At 45.2% G+C, this 21,832-nt stretch overlaps 1 protein-coding gene across 50 annotated transcripts in view; it reads right to left on the bottom strand.

The window, feature by feature from the left end:
• LOC120955220 (zinc finger protein 271) overlaps nucleotides 1-21,832 on the bottom strand; it is a 68,345-nt gene that overhangs the window by 34,611 nt on the left and 11,902 nt on the right. For 23 of the 50 annotated variants that reach the window (XM_040375852.2, XM_049609218.1, XM_049609230.1 and 20 more), the window contains exons 2-15: nucleotides 20,860-21,728; nucleotides 12,976-13,236; nucleotides 12,480-12,899; nucleotides 12,299-12,396; nucleotides 12,163-12,225; nucleotides 11,110-11,500; nucleotides 9,951-10,134; nucleotides 8,156-8,239; nucleotides 7,130-7,213; nucleotides 6,223-6,306; nucleotides 5,300-5,383; nucleotides 4,443-4,526; nucleotides 2,336-2,419; nucleotides 842-925 (exon numbers count right to left, since the gene is read on the bottom strand). In XM_040375852.2, the coding sequence (XP_040231786.1) occupies nucleotides 842-925; nucleotides 2,336-2,419; nucleotides 4,443-4,526; nucleotides 5,300-5,383; nucleotides 6,223-6,306; nucleotides 7,130-7,213; nucleotides 8,156-8,239; nucleotides 9,951-10,134; nucleotides 11,110-11,500; nucleotides 12,163-12,168 (1,169 nt within the window). In that variant the 5' untranslated portion in view covers nucleotides 12,169-12,225; nucleotides 12,299-12,396; nucleotides 12,480-12,899; nucleotides 12,976-13,236; nucleotides 20,860-21,728. The remainder of the gene's footprint in view (nucleotides 1-841; nucleotides 926-2,335; nucleotides 2,420-4,442; nucleotides 4,527-5,299; nucleotides 5,384-6,222; nucleotides 6,307-7,129; nucleotides 7,214-8,155; nucleotides 8,240-9,950; nucleotides 10,135-11,109; nucleotides 11,501-12,162; nucleotides 12,226-12,298; nucleotides 12,397-12,479; nucleotides 12,900-12,975; nucleotides 13,237-20,859; nucleotides 21,729-21,832) is intronic. The other 27 variants (XM_049609236.1, XM_049609243.1, XM_049609248.1 and 24 more) reach the window with 21 other exon arrangements.

Here is a 21,832-nt window from a genome sequence, read left to right as displayed (position 1 = left end):
AATGTGGGTCGTGTCACACGAGGAACAGTGACAACTTATACATTAAACTTGATGAATAGGTGTGAGTTGTTTTAGCTAAAAAGGTATGTGCCTTTACTGAAGTTCAATTGTTGGTCCGTTTATGCCGAAATGGGGGAGGAAATGTTGCCGAATAATGGGCGGTTCTCTTATAACGGTGCTTTGTGAGAAAGAAAACGCAACGCGACACATCAAAGCCTTCAATCGTATCCGTTCCATATGGAGGACGAAAAATTAACTGTATTGTTTTTTTACAGACATTTTGCGGTCATATATATATTAAGAGCAGTCCGAAAATGAAAACGACAAAAACAAAACCAATAAACATAATTTCTGGAGTGTTTCCGTCCGTCAAACTTTGCAGCCACAACACACAGTTTGTAAACGGTTTGTTATGGTAGGGGACACGCAAAAATTAAAACAAAAATGCCAAAAAATAACAAAAAGAAGTTTGATCATTTTATGAAGCGTGCGGTTGTTCTTGACGTGTTAAGAATCTTCAAATAAACTTAAACTCTATTTCTGTTTCTGTTTGTACCAATTGTATAAACATTTTTTACTACTACAACCACCATATATCTCCAGTTATTGAAAGAAACCCAAAAAAGGAGGCTTTGCTTTGTGTGTAAATGTACTTTTGCTTCTAAGAAGAAGAAAAAAACAAACAAAAAAAAGGATTCTCAGCTATAGAAGAGTAAGTTATCAATGTAGTAGGTAGTATCAGTAGTTGTGGGCAATTTTTAGAGTAAATGTATAAATATAGAGCAGAAGGTTCGTTGTTAAAATATCGAAGCGGTGTGTGCTTTGGCCAAAGCGCGCTCACCTTATGTGATACGTTAAACGTTCTTTTCGGGTAAATTTCTTCTCACAATACGTGCACCGATAGGGAGTCTCTCCAGTGTGTATTCTGTTTTCGGATTAACGGGTTGAGAGCATATATATGTATAAAAATATGTAAGAAAAAAGATAGATAAAGAGAGAGAGAGAGAAGAAAGAGAGAGAGAGAGAGAAGGAGAGAAGAAACAATGGGACACAACATTAATTAAAAACAAACACACCAACAACATTCGGTAACGGAGATGGGGGAGGGTGGGCGCGCCGCGAACGGATTATTTTGTCGCAGGCGGGAGAAAAAAGAAAGAAGTGATCTCCACCTCCGTCGGGTCTAAAAATTTAAATCTTTATGCTTTTTGGTTTGATTTGCTTTGCTCTTGCTTGTTCTCGGGGCATATATGAGGAGGAAGGCTTCGAAGCAGTACTGCTGTTTATCGCGCGTGGGTTGGGTGTTGTTAATAAGTTATAATGACAGATTCAAGGGTATTATTGTTGAAGTTCCTTTTCGTTAAACGAATTATTTTGTCAAAACTCATTTGTTTCAAAATTGTATAAATTTTGAAATCCCAATGTGTAAAAATTTTTAGCAGGCTTTACACACCACAACATGTTCTTCACTGTAAAGCATGCACATGGCCGCCTATATTATTGTCTTGAGTGTAATTTCTGCAAAAGGATGTGCAAAAAGTAGTTAAATAGTTACATCTTCTTCTAAACCAGCACCCTCTGCGCTACTTAGCCATTGCGGGACAGTGTGCTACTTCTTAAAATAGTGTTTGAAATTGTGCAAGATATACTAATTAACACACCTCCATTTCTATACCGTGACTAATCCCTTAAAACCCAATTTCAAACTGTCCGGTGGAATTGGATAAAAATTTGTACAATAGTAAGAATTAAACCCAACCCCAATATAACTGTCATTAGTTCGCGTGGGACACAAAGTAAACAACACTCTTTTACAGACCATCGGCGGGGCGATGGAGGTACTGCTACCGGAAGTGAAGCGGGTAAAGTAGTACACCACAAACGAGTTCCAAACCCTTAAAAAAAACATTACATCTCGGGAACCATTGCAGCAAATCACATTCACTATCGAGAGAAGCTGTATCATCGAACAATTTGTACGAACAAGAGGTAAGAATCGGGATAAAGTAATCATCCAAACAAGTCTGATTGTCTTTTCAAGCGATCCAATGAATTTCTTAATGTGGCTTTCGTCAAAAGAAGACTTGGGCAACAAGAAGGGAGAACCCAAGAGGAGGCCCCACGAGTTAGCGGGCTACTCTCTAAAACGCGTTACTACGAGAACCAAGAAGGATCTACACCGTTGGTGTCACCCACAGGGACACATATTCTTGCGGAGGCACACTAATAGCCTGCTGTACGTAAAGGGGGAGAGGAACGGTTTCACGAAAACAGACACAACACGGGGTGTGGTGGACGACACACAGAGGGGGCCGGCACACGATCTCTCTCTCACCTGACATGGTTGGTTAAATGCTCTTTGCGAGTGAATTTCTTGTCGCAGTAGGTACACTGGTAAGGAGTTTCGCCGGTATGTAACCTGTTGGATAGGGAGTTGAACGGTGAAGGGGATGGAAGGGAAGGGGGTAGCGGTAATTGGTGAGACAAAGAAACGAGTTTTTCGATTAAACGATTCAGTTTGCATTTGCGAATGCACACTCCACAAGCGAAAGAGAACACAAAAACAATGCCTTTTTGCACAGTCTGTTTTGGAGGGCAAAAACACGAACACTCGTTCTACAGAAGAAAATTGCCATCACGAAAAATGGTTGAGTTGTGTTGTGGTCTTTTTTTCATAAACAAAAACCGCTGTATGATGATGGCAACCCGAAAGCCTCATTTTTTGAAGTCATTCCATCACACGACTACTACTGCAGTTTCCGTTCGACAACCACGTGGCAAAAGACAGACGAGTAACAACTCTAGCGACAGAGAATGGAGAAGCAGAGGGCGGAGGGACGGGAACGAGAGGACGAAGAAGAAATAAAAAGTGAAGGTGGAAGAGCGCAACACGTTCTTCAAGTTCAGACCACAGCATCAAAAGTATGAAAAACACGATCGCAACCCGAGAGAGAGAAGCAAAAAAGAAACCAGAAACAGAACAACACCTTTTCTCCTGTTTTGTTTGCATCCGCGTGTGGGTGCTCTGGGTGCGTCTTCGTTCGAAGAAGAGAAGTTTGTGCGCCCGCAGCGTCAAATTGTCACCCCGCCGCCGCAGAGGTGTTTCCGGGGAGAAAATTGTACCCAAGCCTTTTCGAGGAAAACAATCTAATGGGGATTATGATTGATCATTTGTGCTTGGTAGTTTTGGTAGAAATATACAGCAACCACATATTCTGGATATACAAGACTGTCGCGTGTGAGTGTGTGCCTGTTGTTGGAAGGCATCATAATCAATGGGCATATTGCTTGCACACAGGAATAGGCTCTGGGGACGACCTCAAGCATGTATAGACCTACGAAAACAAGAGACCGATAAGATGAAAAACCTTTTCCCCACTGATGAAATTCCCCGTTCGGGAAGGATACAATTTTCCGCCCTTCACCACCGGCAGGGCACGAACTACTACTGTCCTGTCCCCACTGTCCTGTGTGTGTTGCAGTGAGAGCAAGTGTGAAAGAAGTGCGTTTCTTTTGTTGCCTATGTTGTTAGATATGTTTTCGCAGGGGAAAGCACAGTTTGCAGCCAAAATGGGCTCAACGACTAGAGAGATCCGGCTGTCGGGAGTTGTATTTCAACGTTTCCCGCATATTGCATTCGTTTAAGACTTCCGTGTTCATGTGGTTTTTAAACATGAGTCCGAAATTGAGACTACCACGGCAAACACACTTGCAAATTGGTTTGCGTTGTGTTACGATATAATGTGCGCTAAATGAGCCTTTGGATTAAAAACGCTCTTAAGCATTAAAGTTTCAACATGCCGAACTCAACCGTATTCCCTGCACTGTACACATCTCGCGCCAACAATTAGCGCGTGTATCTCTTGCAAAGCAAACAAAACAAATCCAAATCTTTCCTACTATACTCTTCGCAGCAGCAGCAGCAGCAACAGCCAGCGGCAGCACCCGGCAGCAGAAACAAACAGAGAGATGGAGGCGCCTAGTCGTTTTCCTTTCTCTTCCCTGACTTCTACATCCCAGAGACGATGCGATCTCACCACTACTTTTGATCGAGGGGTGTTTTTGTTCTCCTTCCTTTTCCTTCGCTTTTCCTTTCAATCGACCTCTTCCTGCTCCTCCTTCTCCTCCTCAACTGCTAAACCTTACTACTCACTTTCCTCGCACAAAATGAAACTCTCTCATTTTGGTAGCCAATTTTCTTCGGTTCAGAACGAAAATACGGTTCCGCCACCAAGGCGTGCGATGCGTACGCGTGACCACCACCGGGAAACCCTGCGTAGCATGGGAAGAGTACGCATCGCATCGCAACAGAGCACAAAAGAGCGAAAAAGTAGCTTTCTTTTTTGTTTTTTTTTCCGTAACTCTTTTCAGAGTGTGAGTGTGTGTGCACGTGAGACAGACGAGGGAAAAAGATAAATGAAAGCGATCAACAATCAGCTCACCTGACGTGGTTCGTTAAGTGTTCTTTCCGCGTGAACTTTTTCTGACAGTAAGAACATTGAAAGGGAGTCTCGCCGGTGTGCAACCTGTCGAAGAAGGGAGAGTGGGATTTTTTGTTTTAGATTAGGATAGACTTTTTGCGTGAGGAAGAGTGGGGGGAAAGGTGTGCGGAAGTGTTGCCAAAAATGAGGCAAAAAGAGGCAAGCACACACACACAGCACCGCTTCAAACATTCGTCTCCTCGTTCGATGGTAGTATAGTAAAGGTGCGAATGTTTTATTACTAAAAGGCGGGCACACATTGTTTGAAGTTTTAAAAAACGGAGCGCAAACCCGTCCTCTTGAAAATATGAAAGACCCACTACTCGAAAGCAATCGCTAGTTGAAGAAGCAGAATGATTTTACTCTGACTGCCCCTCTATTAACACTGCATTTTAACATTGAAACGTTTTCTTGCCTGCTGATAGTAATAATAGCTCCAAAACTAACTGGGCTTAACCAGCACGTTGATCCAAGGACTAAACCAAAACAGCAAAAACCGGCAGTACTCGAGAAGATCACAACTCTCTCACACATATCCCCCGAGCGCGCTAATAGAGATTGGTTTTCTACTTTCTTCTTTTTTTTTTTTGTTTGTTATTGTCTAAACTTGTTCAGAGAGATCGATCATATTTTCGCAAGGACGTGTTTTGCCGCCATTTTTACTTCTTCGCGGCAGATGCTCTGGAGGAGAGCTTAACTGGATGGATAACTGATAAAGTGTAAAGGGTAAACAAAACGCAACACAAAACATGATGGCATCGACGCATTCTGGGGGAAAGAGAGGTGATGCCATCACGCTTGGAGCGATCAAAGCTCACCTGACGTGGTACGTTAAATGTTCTTTGCGAGTGAACTTCTTCTGGCAATAAGAACACTGAAAAGGTGTCTCGCCGGTGTGCAACCTGTCGAAGAAGGGAGATCAGGATGGTTTTCATTAGTAACACCGCCACTTGGAAGGAGGGCACACACAGGGGGTGGGGGATCATCGCTTTTAAGCTTTGCTCCAATTTAATAGTTTTGCATGGGGAGTTGGGGGACATTGAAAACACGATGGAAATAAGGAGTTGGAGTTGGTTGGAGGATCAAAGTAAAATGGAATACAAAAAAGGAGGAATATTCTCGGGATCGGATTGGGAGAAAATATGAAAGCTTGCACCGAAGCCTCTAGGCTTCGAGGATTTAACAAACAAACCGAACCACCGCAGCCGCTGCGCCGTCACGGAAAAAAGGAACATACACCGCGCTTCGGACTAGAGTTATGTGTGTGGATTGCCGTATTGTACGGACTGGAAGTACAAGAGGGTATCTCTATCATAGAGTAAAAGAGTGACTATAATGTATGTCTCATACTGCCAATTTATCAAAAACTTTTGAAGCAGCGTGCTAATCGCTACCCTTCTAATCTTTGATTCCTTCTCAAGGTTTGAGGCCTCCGTATGAGACCTCCTATACGTTGCGAGCATTCATATTTCCCCCCCCAAGAATCCATCCCATGGCATGTGGGAAAACTTGGAGGAAAAAGCAGATCGACGGCACCACTCATCAAACACTGAACGGGCGGCTTAATCTGCATAGATGATTTGAAGTATGTCACAACGAAGGGAAATTCCTCTCCGGCGGGATATTAAGAACTGGGAATGCATTCGTAGCAGAGAAAGGAGCAAGGAATAAGGATGATCGGAGGAACTTCGGGAGTGTTTTCAGTGTGTGGGCTTGGTAACTTTGAGCGATCAAAGCTCACCTGACGTGGTTTGTTAAATGTTCTTTCCGCGTGAACTTTTTCTGACAGTAAGAACATTGAAAAGGAGTCTCGCCGGTGTGCAACCTGTCGAGAAGAATGAAGAGCGGTATGGTTTTGGATTAGTACACAAAAAAAAAACACTACCGTTGTCACAAACACACAGAGTGCTTCCTAGTACGAACACAACTTGTTGGACGGACGACCCAAACGGACACGAGAGAGAGAGAGCGAGAAAGCATTCTAGAGCACCGAGGAACACAAACAACCAGATACAACCTCCGCCTGCCTTTGGACGAATCGACTAATCAAACGACTGTGCAGAAGTTCTTGGGGAAGAGATCAATGGGTGAAAGTGAGACAAGCTTAGAACTCATGTAACGTGAACAACACACACTCAACGTTGAAGCGATAATATGACAAACTGGAGGGAAAAAGGCGACCATTTTGGAGGACACGGCACACACGGTCAGGATTGACAAAATTCCGGCATATCTTCTCAGAGCAGTGCATAATAAATCCCTCTCTTTGATGTTTTAAATTACCACCAACATTTCACAGAAAAATGTTCAATTTTCATATATCAAGTAGCAGCACACCATTGTACATCCTGTAAAGGAAAGTTTTGATTAGGACATTTTTGTAAACACAACTGAGTGTCTCCGCGCCTCAGGGTTGATAATATTAACGCTGATGATGAGCTGAAAAGTTAACTGGTTGTTTGTATAAAGATATATCTTTACATCTGCCGTGGGAACCGGAAGCGGGTGTTAAAGAATCGAAAATCTGCAATAATTTCAAGATAGTTTGTGTTCAATATCTCCTTGCTGAAGGCACATGAGGTAACTCCAAGGAACAACAAACGCTTCTCTGTCTGTTTAGCTAAACAACACATGAAACAATCGCTCACCTCGTGTGATTAGTCAAATGCTCTTTGCGAGTGAACTTCTTCTCGCAGTAAGTGCACTGAAATGGAGTTTCGCCGGTATGCAATCTGCATCGGTTGATATGTGTAAAAGGATTGAGAGTGATAAGGGCGGTGTTTATAGCACATTTCGATTCAGAGGTAAATATTGGTGACGTGGTGTTGATTGACAGTACAGTTTTGTAAATGATTGTGAGACAGATATATCGATATTTTTACACAGGCGGCAGCACAGCAGCACGCAGTGGCATCGGGAAGGATAAAGAGTTCGATGAAAAATAGAAAAGAGAAAAGAGAAAACAACAAAAAAGCATCTATTAGAAAACTGTCCAATTGTCCACGAAAGGATGACTGGAACCAAAGCATGCCCCCAGGGGGAGAGAAAAGGAGGAATGGTGGGATTTTCTTGTTATTGAATGAGAATTCCTCATTGCATCAACAATAAAAATTAATTTAATGAAATATTTGTGGAATGAATCTTATGATTTTTGTTGTTGCATTTTTGCAGATTTTCAAATTAACGACCCCGAGTATCGCACCACCCTCCCAATTTCATTTTCAAAGGAGGGGTTAAACATATGGAACAGATATTTGGAAGGAACAAAAGTTCATCTTCTTTTTTTCATAATCTCTCACTTCCTTCCACCGCTCATATGTCTCTCCTCAGCGTCCCCCATATACGCACGGGACAAAAGAGAGCCACAAACCGAGTAATTCGTTTTATAAAAAAAAGAGTAATTTTGATTCTTTGTTTAGGCCGAAACAATAGATGCAATATTGGGGCGCCATTTGGGTGTTGTTTCGTAAAAAATTCAGTTCTACCGGAAACAAAAGCAAAAACAAAATGCGGCTCTTCTCCTCTCCCTATGAGATGGGAGGGTGTGCTGCGGGCAGGGGGCGCAACCGGGGTTCGGTTTTTTTTGTTTCACACATCATACACACATAAAAAGTGTCTCCCCCAAAAAACATGGAAGCAATCAATAGCAAGAAGAAAAGGAAGCATTCTCTCACCTGACATGATTGGTAAGGTGTTCTTTTCTCGTAAACTTCTTCCCGCAGTATGTGCACTGGTAGGGTGTTTCGCCTGTGTGCAATCTGTTCGAGGAAGATACAAAGAGAGAGAGAGAGAAAGGGAAAAGAGAGAAACAGCGTGAATCAATCAAAGATATCCTTGGATATTTGGTGGTTTCTGTTTTTCTATTAGAGAAAAAAATGGCCGTTTCCTTGCATTACCCCTTCCCCCAAACACACATCAAACGAGCAGCGGAAGAGTTTCGAAGAAAAAAAAGGTGACAAGTGTGCGCGAATGGTAAAAGGGACCACTTTAATTGTAACAACACAGGTTTGCCAACAACACACAACAAACGGACAACACGAAACAGTGACGGTACACACACGCACACGAAACGCAAAAAGTGTGTGTTGTAGTCGATAAAAGGAGGATTATCATTGAGTTTTACAGTATTGCGCGCTTCAGGGCGAGTGTATTTTTGAAAGTTTACTTTACTCACGTACTTGTTTTCAGGGAACTTGAACTTGTTACTTTTGTTTCAAAATCCAGAGAGCGTGCGAAAAATGCCTCACCAGCCCACGGAAGCCACTGACAGACAAAAGGGAATGGAACCTGCTTCTCACAGCGCACTGGTTGCTAGGATGCTGCTGCACGCACAGAATGACGTTTATTTCCAACGGATCGTGAAGCGCTTAACCCTGGCGGCCACCCGTCAATCGTAACCAACGCAACGGAGGCAGAGACCTACGACGTTTAAAGACCTGCGGGCCCGGCAGCACCGTACCCCCCAGCGGCTACTGTTCCGGCCTTTTCCACCGATACGGCCATTTCAGTCCACGGTCGAAAATCTTACCCGTCCCACAAATGTACGGCTAATGGGGAACGGACATGAGCGAAAACGGATAAATCACGGTAAGGACGCAGGAGGAGGAGTTTGTCAACTGTGATGACGATATTGTACCCTTTGTAGAAATCCTAACTTTTTCCAACAATCGGTTAATATTAAATTCGACAGATTCGACACGAAAAGGACGACGCAGGCACTTAAAAGATGGGGTATGAATTATTTACAATTTTAGAGGAACTTTTTTCCCGAAAGGCACGGAATACGCACAAGGAACGAAGGAAGCAAAATGGAAGGAGAAATAAGTGTTGTAAAGGTAGGATGATTCTCTGAAGAAATGTCAATCTTTTGTAGTGTAGCGTGTGTGTTTGAGTCAATTGAACTAACAAAAAAACGTGTTAAATTAATAATATGTACAGATTCCAAACATTAATTGTAAGTAGTTTAGTAACACGCTCGTCACCCAGACTGAGAAAGACAGACAGACAGACAGACAGAAGAAAGGGCGCGCGCCTATGTCCTTCCGTGTGTATGTGCATGTGTCGCGGACATTACACACGCCGCGGTTGTTCGGTTGTTTGCTAGCACACACACACACACACATTTTGGGGTTCATCACACGCAACCGTGCTTTCTCAATTTCGAAAAGACGAACAAAATTTGCACGCATATGGTTCTCGACACACACAAAAAAACCCCTCATGAAACACAGAGAGAAAGAGAGATAGAGAAAGATTTGACGGGAACGGATGAAAGGGGGAGGGGGGGGGGAGGTGTGGTGGTAGAGGAGAAGAACTCGCATTAGGAAGCAAAACATTCGTTCTTTTTTTGTGTTTTTTTGGGTAGTCTTTTTTTCTTATTTTTTTAAAGGGAGGATTTGTTTGTTTTGTTGTTTTTGGGGATCTTGTCAAAGAAAAAATCGGCATCAACAGCAACACAGCAACACTCACCTGACATGGTTCGTTAGATGTTCCTTTCGGGTGAACGTTTTACCGCAGTACGGACATCGGTAAGGCGATTCACCGGTATGCTGGCGAACGTGGTTAGTCAGGTGTTCCTTACGGGTGAAGCTTTTCGCGCAGTAGCTACATTTGAATGGAGATTCGCCCGTAGGCCCCGGACGGATGTGATTTACTGTTTTTTGTTTTTTTGTTTTTTGTATCATTTTCATGGGAGAGAGAGAGAGATCGAGCGGGAGGGGTGATAAAACGAACCGAACCCGAAAACATACATTATTGCATAGAGGGGCGGGAAATCGCCAGACAAAATGTGAATTTCACATTACACACAATACACACCACACGACGAAAACCGTATGGAAAATGAATCCATTTTGCGAATTGCGTTTTCGTTCGAGTGCAAAAAAAGAGAAAAAAGAAAAGAGAGGGAGAGAGAGAGAGAGAAAACACACAATTAGATAAATGTGACACGATCCATCGATAGTCTAACTAAAGAAGGTCTACAAAACATCAGTCTAAAACAAAAATAAACGACCAAATCTAATGCTAGTTACAGAAACCAAACACAATATCAAGATGAGGCTCATCAAGCGCGAGCATCTGCAAAGTTAACAGTTTAGAAAACAGAAAACTTTGCTTTTTTATACAAAAATATTTTAAAATAAGCTCGTAAGGAAGATATCTTTGAGATTTGATTCACGCTAGTGCTTTCTTTTCCATAATTATAATAATATCATCGATGCATATTATAACACTGTCTAATCCCCTCTTGGTTAAAGAAGAGATGATGAAAACAGGTATAATATGCATTCATACAATTTAAAAACTACAACTACAATAAATAATTAATACTAAAATGATCGATGACGTTTTAGTAGTAGTGTAAAGGACTCGCTCTCGAAATGCTTTTTTCAATTGTAATTTGGAATCAGAAATTAAAAAGTAAAGTAATTAAAAGTAGTTTAAAATAAGTAAAAAGGAAAAGCATTTCAGGCGAGCATATTACATCACTCAACAGCAACCCCGTCCTAAAAAATACTACTAATAACAACGTCTACAAAAAAAAAAAACAAAAGCCACTTGGGGAGAATGTGGCACACTAAATGAAAGGACGGTTTGGCATGTGTGTTTTTTCTTGGGGGTGACTCACATTTACCATTGCTATGCGCACTGGTCGTAGCGGTGTTGGTGGAGGATGATGGCACTAGGCTGGCGGACGGGCCGGTCAGCATGTCGGAGGGCAGCTTGCCGAACACCTCGTGGTACGACAGAAACTGGCTGAGATCCTCGATGTTCACCTTCAGCATTTCCACGTTGTTCGGCGGCTTGCTCGGATCGTGATGCTCCGGCATGTTGATCTTGACCAGCGACCCGTCCGGTCCGCGCACATCCATCAGGTGGGCCGGTATCGGGGGCACCTTGAACTCCGGCTTCACGATCGGGATCGGCTGGGGCGGTGGCGGATGGGCGGACTGGGGCGGTCCCTGGGTGGGCGGCGGTGGCGGATGATGCCCTCCGCTGCCACTGTGTGCGGGATGCACCTGTGCGGGAAGAAACGATTATTAAACACCATTCAATTGAAATAAACGAACTCCTGCTGTGTGCATCCACCAGTGCTGCAAAATATGTCACATGAGCATCATGAGATGTTCTCCAACGAAAAAAAAGAACATATCCGTGGTAGCTTGATTCTCTCATAGTTGACAGTCAATGAAAGTGCGACATGACAAGTCGAACGCGACGTGCGAGTGCTTGAATCAGACCGAAAGCATAATCATGGCTTTTTCTAGCTGTGAAAACAGTGCTTGCCGTGGTCATCAACACTCACGACTGAAACGAAGCTCAAATCAGCTCACGTACACAACTTAGATGATCAGAGGTGTGACTCCATTTTGACATTTTTGACATTTTTTTAGCACCTAACTCTTCATCACTCACTTGGTGGTCACGACATGTTCTGTCGGTGGTATTATAGTACAAAAAAATGACATAGTGACTGATCAAACGATGGTCCCAAAAATGTCACGAAGCATGTATTGATGGGTCACACCAATCATTTTGAGTATCACCTCTGATTATCACAATTGAGTATGTGACGCTGACATGGATTTTGTTTCAGTCATATTTTTTATGACATTCTCAGTGACAGTTTACAGCACTGGTGTCCACAAACGAACACACACACACACATGGAAACACTTACCTGCATGTTGCCCAAATACTGTAATTTTGTATGATCCGTAAGGACTCCAGACCCGTGGAGTTGCTGGAGGAGAGGTAAGTGGGAGTTAGCAAACGGAATTGCCAGTGTGCAGCAGGCAGCTTTTCTTCGTTCTTACCTGAAGGTGCGACCCCGGGGGTGGAGGAAGGTGACCTGTGCTGCCCCTGCTACTATGAGTAGCAGCAGGGCCAGACAGGTTGGTGAGGTGTGACGACCCTGTAAAACGCGAGAGCGAGCAATGCCGAAAAAGTTAGTAAATTCCCAACGCCACCGCCTTAGCCTCCTCCCCCTCAACTTACCTATTGTGGAAGGAATGATGGCGCCTTTTGTGTTCCAACACCTGCTGGTGCCGGAACTGCCGCGCCAACCGGAAAAAGATCACGGGTAAACCTACCCGGAAAGGGGGTTGTTGGGGTGTTTTTAGGGAAGAGTGGGCCGGCGCCGCCGGTCCTACTCTCGCGAAAGGACACACACAAAAGCTCACTCACACCAGTTTATACCAGGTGCGCGAAGGTGCGAACGCACAGAACGCGGGAAGGAGAACCGTTCGCACAGGGATGGTATAGTAGTGGCCCTCGCTAACACGATTATCACGGGTTAGTATTGGGGGGCAGGGACAATATGTGTGTTTGTGTGTGGCTTTAGCACACAAACTAACACAGCGTATCGGTACTGCCGGTGGGATTATTACTCTTCACTGCAATCGTCTGTGAGATCATCTGCAAGGACAGGAAAGGAGGAGAAAAGAGGAAATGTTAGTCATGTGGTAGGGAACATTTGGTAAAACCAACTTACCTGGATATATAATAAAATATTACAAAACTAATAAAATCACATCAATCGAATCTACGATTGGATATGCCGCCGCTGGCTGCTGCTGCTGCTGCTGGTGGCGGTTACTGCTGTTGCCTTTTTACTTAACGCGCCCGATTCCAACAAGCTGGCCCGAAACACTTTGAGTGTTTTCATTGGTGCGCCACTGGTGCTGACACGGGGGGAGGCTTTTTTGTAAGTAAAAAATGCACGCGACAGACACACGCGGTTGATTATATCAAACTGCAAAGAGAGAAGGAATGGAAATACAATTAGTCAAACAGTTTTGTAAAAAAAAAATAATAATTGTTTTATAATTCAATCATGTTTGTGTTACTTAAAACAAATACATTTGACACTCTCAAGCAAGCTCTACAGACACTTCGTTAAACAGGCAAACAAAAGGCAAAACCAAGCCGAACGTTTTCGCGCCAATTTTTAACCCCACACCTTGTCGAATGGAGCAAATACAAAAGAAGAAAAAATCGCACCACCGGTAGTATTTCGTAGGTGGAAAAGACGACCTAAGACGTGTGTGTCTGTGTGCACCACCCTACATATCATATCAGTCTTTCCTCCTCCTATCCACGTTCGCTTTAACGACCCATCACCATGCTCGAAAAGTGTGTGTTGGTGCCCAAAACCGAACACCACCCAAAAGGTTGCGCGCGCGCCAAAGTTTGCGCGCCTTCTATAAAACATCCGGCCGCCCGGCTGACGACGGGTTTCTCTATTGCGCGCGGCTATTACGAAGCGGCGGCGGCGGCAGCAATCGCGCGCGTCAAGAGCGAACGAACAAAGAGAGAAAAGAAAGAGCGCGCGCGAGCGCAAGCAAAATGCCGGTTCCGCACACATCCAACAATACCACCGCACACCGGTTCGTCCGTTTTGCCGGGTGTTGGAGGAGGAGGGGGGGAGGGTGTTACCTTCTTCCACCCCACACCACACAGTAAAAGCATTATCAAAGGTTGGGTGGTCGTGGACCGGTAATAATGGTGTGTCCTCCTCCCTCCGTTCACCGAACGATGGCATTAAGCTTGGAGGGTGTAAAAGGAGAGAGCCGCGTCCAAACCAAACATGGACGAGAAAGAAGGCACACACACACACACATATACACACCGGCAAATGGATGATTATTATTGCAATACCGCCCGAGAAGGGTTGTGCGCGCCAAACCGCGAACTTAACACCACCGCCACTCACACACACACACACATACAGACGGCTTTGCAACCGGCATTAGGGGAAGGGCAATAATGGGGAGGAGGCGTTCGCTCTGAAGGGGTAGCAAATTTGATGCTGGACCACCCATCGTCGTCGTCACCGTCTTTGGCTGATCAATTTCTCATTCGCCGGGGAGCAATGAGCATGCGCGCCACCGCCATATCAAGAGCGCTTTTACTTCCCTCTCTTTCTGTCGCTTGCGGCGGCACATGACGGCTCCCCCCACACACTACCTCTTCTCTTCTTTCTCTTCAGCGTACAAACTGTCTGTTAGGGGGGGGTGAGAGGGTGAAAACGCTTGCGCGCATATTTTCACAATCCTATTCCCTCCTCCCACAACACACACACACACACGGAGACACACATACACGACGAGCAACGAGGGGGATGATGATGATGAAGCCGCACTTCTGGTTTTCTTGATTTGCACTTGGGCTTTATCGTTCGCTCTGTCTCTCGCTCTCTGCTTCTAGCGAAGGATGGCGGGCGCTCTGCTCCAACGCAACAACCGCCAACTTAGAGCCGGACGGAAATCTCAATAATCGTTCAGAATCAGCATCACATCACACACAGGCGGGACGACTACCCTGCGCGTGTTGTTCTCTCTCGGACAAATTCTGCACACGTGGTGCACATGGAACGAAGAACATGAACGGTTTGTCGTCGTCGTCGTCGCGCGCACTGTTGCATCCCTTTAACAATACACGCGCGGCAGCAAGCAACAGGAGGAGCAGCAAGCGAGAAGATTGCGTTGTCTCCCCCGCGGGATGCGTTAAATTAGGATAAGTAGCAACATATGCTACTATGATGCGCGTTGGCCTTGTCCACTGCCCTGTTACCGGTTGGGGCTGCCCATGGGGAGATGTTTGTTTTGGAATCCGCCAAAAGCGCACGTGTCGATGGCGTTATGATGTCATTCATCAAGTGTATGCGGCGCGCTCGTCGCGCAAACGATTTTTGATACAATTCCACCCGCTGCCGAAGCACTGCGTGAATTTGTACATTTTCTCGTTGAATCAACAGATGAAAGAGGGGGGAATGGATAGGGGGGGGTATATTCCCGGGGATGCAACGCGCACAGGACACGTGGGGCTGCCGCCGTCGCCCGTCGGCGGTTTGAGAAGCATGCTGTGATGCATAATTTGCTGTTGGCGCCAAAACAACAGGAGAGCCTCTTTTTCGTTTTGTAGCTGTCTTAAGCAATATAGTAGGCTGGGGAGCAGTATTGTGCACAGATGAGTTGGAGCATACGGTAGCATAAGTCATGTGGCGAGATTTGTCCCATCCTGTCCCTTAATTGAAATTCCATTAGAAATAAATTACTAATAACACCAAGAGGAATTCTTGTACAATTTATTAAATATTTGAAAGAATTAAAAATATTTTTTTAACATTTTTGACCATTTATATCCATTTAAATTATTTAATATAGAGGACAATGATACAACCAGTTAAATTAATGTTTATACGATACAATCATAATTTTAACACTTTGTACATGCAACATCAGATCAATCAGTGCGCGAAGTAATGGAAGGCGTGCACACACACAGACACACACACACAACGCAGCACAAAGAAAAGGCGCGCAAAATTAATAATTGCTTATCATCAATTTCAGCACAAACTGCATCACGCACACACGAGGAGAGGCAGAAGCAACAACAAAAAAATGGCGCAAGATAACCATCCTCCTCCACCCGTTTCCCCGCTGGGGCCAAGAAAGTTGGATCGATCGCGTAAAGCGCGGGAAAGCGTCGGCGGCCCCGAAAGAACGAACCAAGAAACCCGCTTTCTCTCCCCTTTCTACCCACCCCCCATGGTTTGCAATAAAGATTCGATTGGATTGGAACGAACGAGAGAGTCATGAAAAAGCGCTTTGCAATTTCATTTCAATTACCGATTCGCCCGCACACACGCGGGACGGTCGATTAAACTCACCCCTTGTACTGTGTATGTGTGAATGTAACCATCGACGGCCACAAGGCGCAGCAGACACACACACAGACAAACCGGTCCCCAAAATCTCAAACCCAAAAGAGGAAAATGTAGTTACTGCAACCATCACAAGAGGAAAATGCAAAGATGAAATAATGTGTGGAGCCGTGTGCCGCCTGTGTGTGTGTGTGTGGAGCAGGCGGGCGCGCGAAAATTCGTCTCAACGCGCGCGCAAAAAAAAGCCGCGAAACTCTGCGTGGCGCGCACACGGCATAAAGAGCATAACACAACAAATCGGCAAAGAAGCAACAACCACCCACCCTCCGTCCCCTCCGAGGGAGGCGCGGATGGGTGTAGAAGATGGTGGAGGTTTGGTATAGATTTTTTAATTTCCTGTCCTCACCCGCCTTCTCACTCGTTCTCTGCCTCCTCACACACACACACCAAAAAAAGACCACAAAAGACTTTTCCCCACCAGCTCTCCTCCCTCCCAACGACGGTGGAGGATGTTTCTGTCTCGCTCTAACGCACTCACTCACACAGCACACACACACACTGACACACAGAGACGAACAGCGGGAGATAAATGGTAAAATACACCACCGAGCAAGAGACGGCCGTCCTCTCTCCCACCCTTCACCCAACCTCATTCCCCCTACCCCCCACAACAAGTAATTCATCACAGCGGGGAGGCGGCTTGGAAATAAAATACAAAAAAGGCCCCACCCACCCCACCCCATAAAAGGGGAGGGGAGTGGGTAGGGTGCGGCGTGCACACGGAGCCGCCCATCCTCTACCGACAAGCGATAAAGGAGAAAAAGAGCACGAAAGAGAGCGAGACAGAGTGAGAGAGGCGAGCTAAAAGCGATCCATCTTTGTCATCCTCTCCCCCTTCTCTACCAAACCATTTAAGGGATGGAGCAGCAGCAGCAGCAGCAGCAGGGGTCGCTCTTTTGTGATTACTTGGAAGAGTGACGCCCCCTGCCGCCCCTCGCTACACCCTTCAAACTCCTCCTCCTCTTCCTTCCATCTCTTTTCCCATATATATCCAAAACTGGATCCAAAATACATTACAACGATTTTATTTCGTTTCTGGTGTACCTCCTCCTCTCTTGCTTCCATCTTCTTCTCCTCCTCCACACTGCTGGCTGTGGCTTTTGTGTTTTCCGTGCGCGCTCCTCCCCACCCTCCCCTCCATTGGATCGCACGCTTTTTCGTTCACTTTACGCTCCAAAGGACATGCTCCCCTTCCTCCTCTTCTTCCTTACACCCCCCCTCCCCCCCACTCAGCAGTAAAACATGTTTCAGCATCACATATCCCCCAAAGTGTGTTCTTCCCCCCCCCCCCCCCTCCATCTTTCCCATTCCACACACAACACGCCGCCCCGACGACTCGGATTTTCCCAAATGATACCAAACGTGTCGTGTCGTGTGTGTGTGTGTGGTGCTGTTTGTCGCACCCGAGGAAGGGAGAGGGAGGCAACTTATTGTTCTCGCAAAACTTTATTGTTCCATTGTTTTTTCGAACCGGCGGGGGGCTTGCTTGCGCGATCGTTCTTCTCTTCCATTTTTGCTCTGCTAAAAGCCCTTTGCTACTTCCGTCCTTCTCCCGCCCATAGCAGTTCCCCGTCCTCTTACTCTATGCTTCTCCACCATCACACTTTATACGCATTTCATGCATAAAAATGCGTTTTTTTTGGTTTGTGTGTGTGCTATTTTAGTGCGCATTGGTTGATTGCTTCTGCATTGAAGCATATCGCATACACACACACCCATCAATTGATTGATATCGCGGATTTATGCTGCTGCCATCCATTAATTGTAGCACCGTTTTTTTTGTTTCTAGCTTAGAAGCCGATATAATTTTGCTGTCACATTGTAATACAAAAAAATGACAAATTTTAAATCCTTTAAAACAATGACAATTATTTAAAATAATGTAAAGGAAAGCATTTTTTTGCCGACTTCCAATCGATGCAAATCTCGTTGCAATGATGATGGGGAAAAATGGGAAACGAAATGAAACAGTGACACATTATTCAAATCTGCTTCGCAGAAGCAGACACATATACACATCGCCCGAATACAAAGCCCTAACCCAGAGGAACCCTCCCAAAAGGGAGGGGAAAACAGACTCCATTCAACAAGAAGTAAAAAAGCTGATATTCGAAATGGTTTTTGTCTGTGTCTCCCCTTTTTTGTTGTCGTTTATAATCCTTCCTCTTTCAGAATGGCAGCACACCAACAACACACCCGAGCTCCAAAATCCTCCAGAGAAGAGAAAGTATTGTTCTTCATCTAAAACCAACTTTTAAGAACCGGTGTGACCCTCCCCCCGTGACACCTCTTTAGAACCATCATCCTCCTCCTTCCTTTGATTATAATAATAAACACACGATGGGGGCGCTCGCTGCTGAAAAAGTGCTGAATAAGCCTTACCCAACAAACCATCAGCATCCTCCCCCCTCCGCCACAGCATTTGAGAACACACAACCCACGCGCGGGCATAACTCCCCCATGCACAAACATACACGTACATACAAGAGCGAGAGGAACGCGCTAAACCCAAAAAGCAAAACAAAACAAACTTCAAGACGTCGGCGAACCTAACCCCTAAACACACCCTAACACCCCACTCATCATCGTACTATTGGGGAGGGCAAGCAAGTCAAGCAGGCTCCATCCCCCACATAGAGCTTTTCCCTGCCTTCCTTCCTTCCAGAAACTGAAAAAAGCCGGGGAGCAGCAGCAACCCTTGGACACGCTCACCCATCTTCACCCACTCGCGCATTTAGACACGGGGTGAGCGATTGGAGGGGAGAGCTCCCTTACTTCTAACACTCCCTTTTCGAAAAGCCACCCTTTTTTTCTTACTCTTTGTTTTGAAACTTGGCGCGCACCGTTTGTCTCTGTTTGCTTTGAGTGTTCGCTTTTTTGTGTGGAAAAGGTGACCGTCTTTGTATGGGAGACACCTTCATCTCCCGTATCCTAATCTGCATCTGCACGCATCGCCGTCGGATTGATGCTCTTTTCTCACTTTTGTCAGCACATGGAGCTTGTGACATTGGCCGTTGGCATGATCCAGATACAATCCCGCCCTTCCTTTTGACACGCGATTTACATATAAAAGTGTTTAATGCTCACTCTCTCTCTCTCGCTATCTTTCTCTTATGTTCTTTAAGGCCTCAAAGCATTCCATTCTTTCCTACCAAAATGAAGTACGAAGGGGTTTGAAAAGTGTCGAGAACCAATGTTAGTATAAGAATTAATCCTTTCAATTTCGTTTTCATCGGAAAGTGAAATTTAATAAAAAAAAAGGAATTAGTGCATTAAGCTTTCATGGGAAAGTATGTTGAGTGTTGAACTATTTTGTAATTTAAATGTTAAAAATAACCCGATCAAAGCCTACCGTTCTTGCTAAAGTATGTCACAGTGCAGTGCTGCTTTTATTGACATAAACTCAACACAGCAAGCCATCACATAGTTCGTTGACATCTTCCACTTGAGACCGCGCGCGTGTGTGTTAATGAAAAACATAAACAGATCATACCAGTTATCGCGTCTCGGATGGATGACCCCGACCACCGGATCAATCAAACCTTATTCTCGTTGAAAACATGTCCGCAGTCCATATTGGATGATGTATCGAATTTAAATGTTCAAACTCAAACTTCAATCATGATGCTAAGGATTAAAAAAAAATTCAAAATGCCCTAAACATTTACGAGACACTTTTATCAATAAAAATGTGTCTTTAAATGTGTTGCGTTCGCTCACTGCAGCACAGTGAACAAATGTAATGCAAAAAAAAAACACACAAAATTGCACCGATCTGATCTGCGGGCGGTGGACCGGCAAAATAAATTGTCGATTTAAAATGCGCTATCTTCTTCTCTCCGCTTCCTAAGACGGTGGGATGGTTGGTGGTAGCCGCAACAGGAAGGCACGCGCGCGCCCGTTCCCGTGAAACCGCAGCGACGCGGCGGCAGCCATTTCGCTCGCGTCCGCGATATATTCCGCCGTCACCACCATCATCACCACCACTACACCGCCGGGCTGCCAGCACTACTACACAAAACATAACAGCAGCGCCCACCTACATCCACACACATGTGTATGTGTGCACGAGATGATGGTGGTGGTGGTGGGTAGCGGCGCTTCGATGTGCTGCTACATGCATGATCAACGCGCAGCACACACAGCGACGCGCTTCACCGCACACAAGCCCGCGGGGGATGGTAGTGTGGTAGTGAGAGAAGAGCGCGCGGGACGCGACGAAGCGTTTAATGCATACACGGGCACGTGTGTGTGTGTGTGATGCGATACAGGGAGAGGCAGTGGGCAACGAAATGCGCGAAAGAGATGACTGTATGTACCCCGATCGGCACGGAGCAGCAGCGGGTGCAATGGCTGCGTGCACGACGGCTGTCTGTTTTCGGCTGCAGCTGGCTGCGTACTGTCTTAGGAGAAGGGAAATTATGATTTTTGTTAGTAAACTCGGTTTTAAACAAAATTATGCCGGAGTTTTTAATCATAAATTACATTTTACATTCCATTACATTCTTTACGCTATGTTTTTTTAACCGTTCTTCTCCGAATTCTAATAAATTATTTAGAGATATTTTTTCAAGGTCACACTCGACTCCCCTCCTTCATCCATCAACCCGCCTAGCATCTGCATCAAAAGTGCACACTTTCACTCACCGGTTATGTGTGTGTCGTGTGTTATTGTTTATGAAATCGCGCGTCTCTCCCTCACTGCACAAAAACGTTCCTTTTAAACACTTCTTCTCGTCCCTGTTCTCCACGGAAAGAGAAGGATACAACAGAACAGAACAGCAACACATACACACACGGCCTCCACTTTTTGATGCGTAAGGAGATGTGACTCCCACCGTAAAAAAAAAAACAAAAAAACACTAGATTGCACAATTCCTCACACGCAGCGACACTATTATACTATTCTTTCTTTTTGCGCCACTTATTCACTAAAAAAAACACACGCGCGCGCGGGCTTTTCGCGCAAAAAGTGAATGCACGAGAGATGCACTTTTGTTTAACTGCAGTACACACAAACAATCCTCTTCTTCCTACCCTTCCCTCACAACACACAAACACACGCGGCGAAAGCAAAAAGCAAAAAATAGAACCCAAAAACGCACGTCGCCCGCAAATATTTTTAATAAAACAATTCACTAAACGCGCGAGTTTTTTACGCTATTCCGGCGGAATTGGCGGAAGATGGCGGCGGAGGCGGCGGCGATGTGGAGGAGTTGTTGCATCTGTATCCACACCAAAGCACGCCCGCATACACACGCACGCACACGTACACACAACTTTCACTGAGAGAAGATGGCGCTGCTGGTTGATGATGGAATCAATGGGGGAGGGGGAGTGGAAAATTTCATAAAACAAAATGCACTTGCACACACCTCTCCTTGCTCCTTGTCTTCGTCGTCGCCGTAGCGCTACGCGCCCCAACACACACACACGCGCACACACACAAAAGGGGGGATGAAGATGATGGCGGTGGTGGTGGTGTAGGTTTTAGCTTTTAGCTTCCGCTGCACTTTCTGCAAAAGAAATCGCACACAACACACACAAAGACAGAGAGAGAAAGAGCGAAATATTAGTAAAAATTGACATTTAAAAACAAAAAAAAAAATCAAAAACAACA

This window comes from Anopheles coluzzii, chromosome 3 (assembly GCF_943734685.1).
Source record: "Anopheles coluzzii chromosome 3, AcolN3, whole genome shotgun sequence".
NCBI classification, from domain to species: domain Eukaryota; kingdom Metazoa; phylum Arthropoda; class Insecta; order Diptera; family Culicidae; genus Anopheles; species Anopheles coluzzii.
This window is presented reverse-complemented; position numbering and strand designations above follow the sequence as displayed.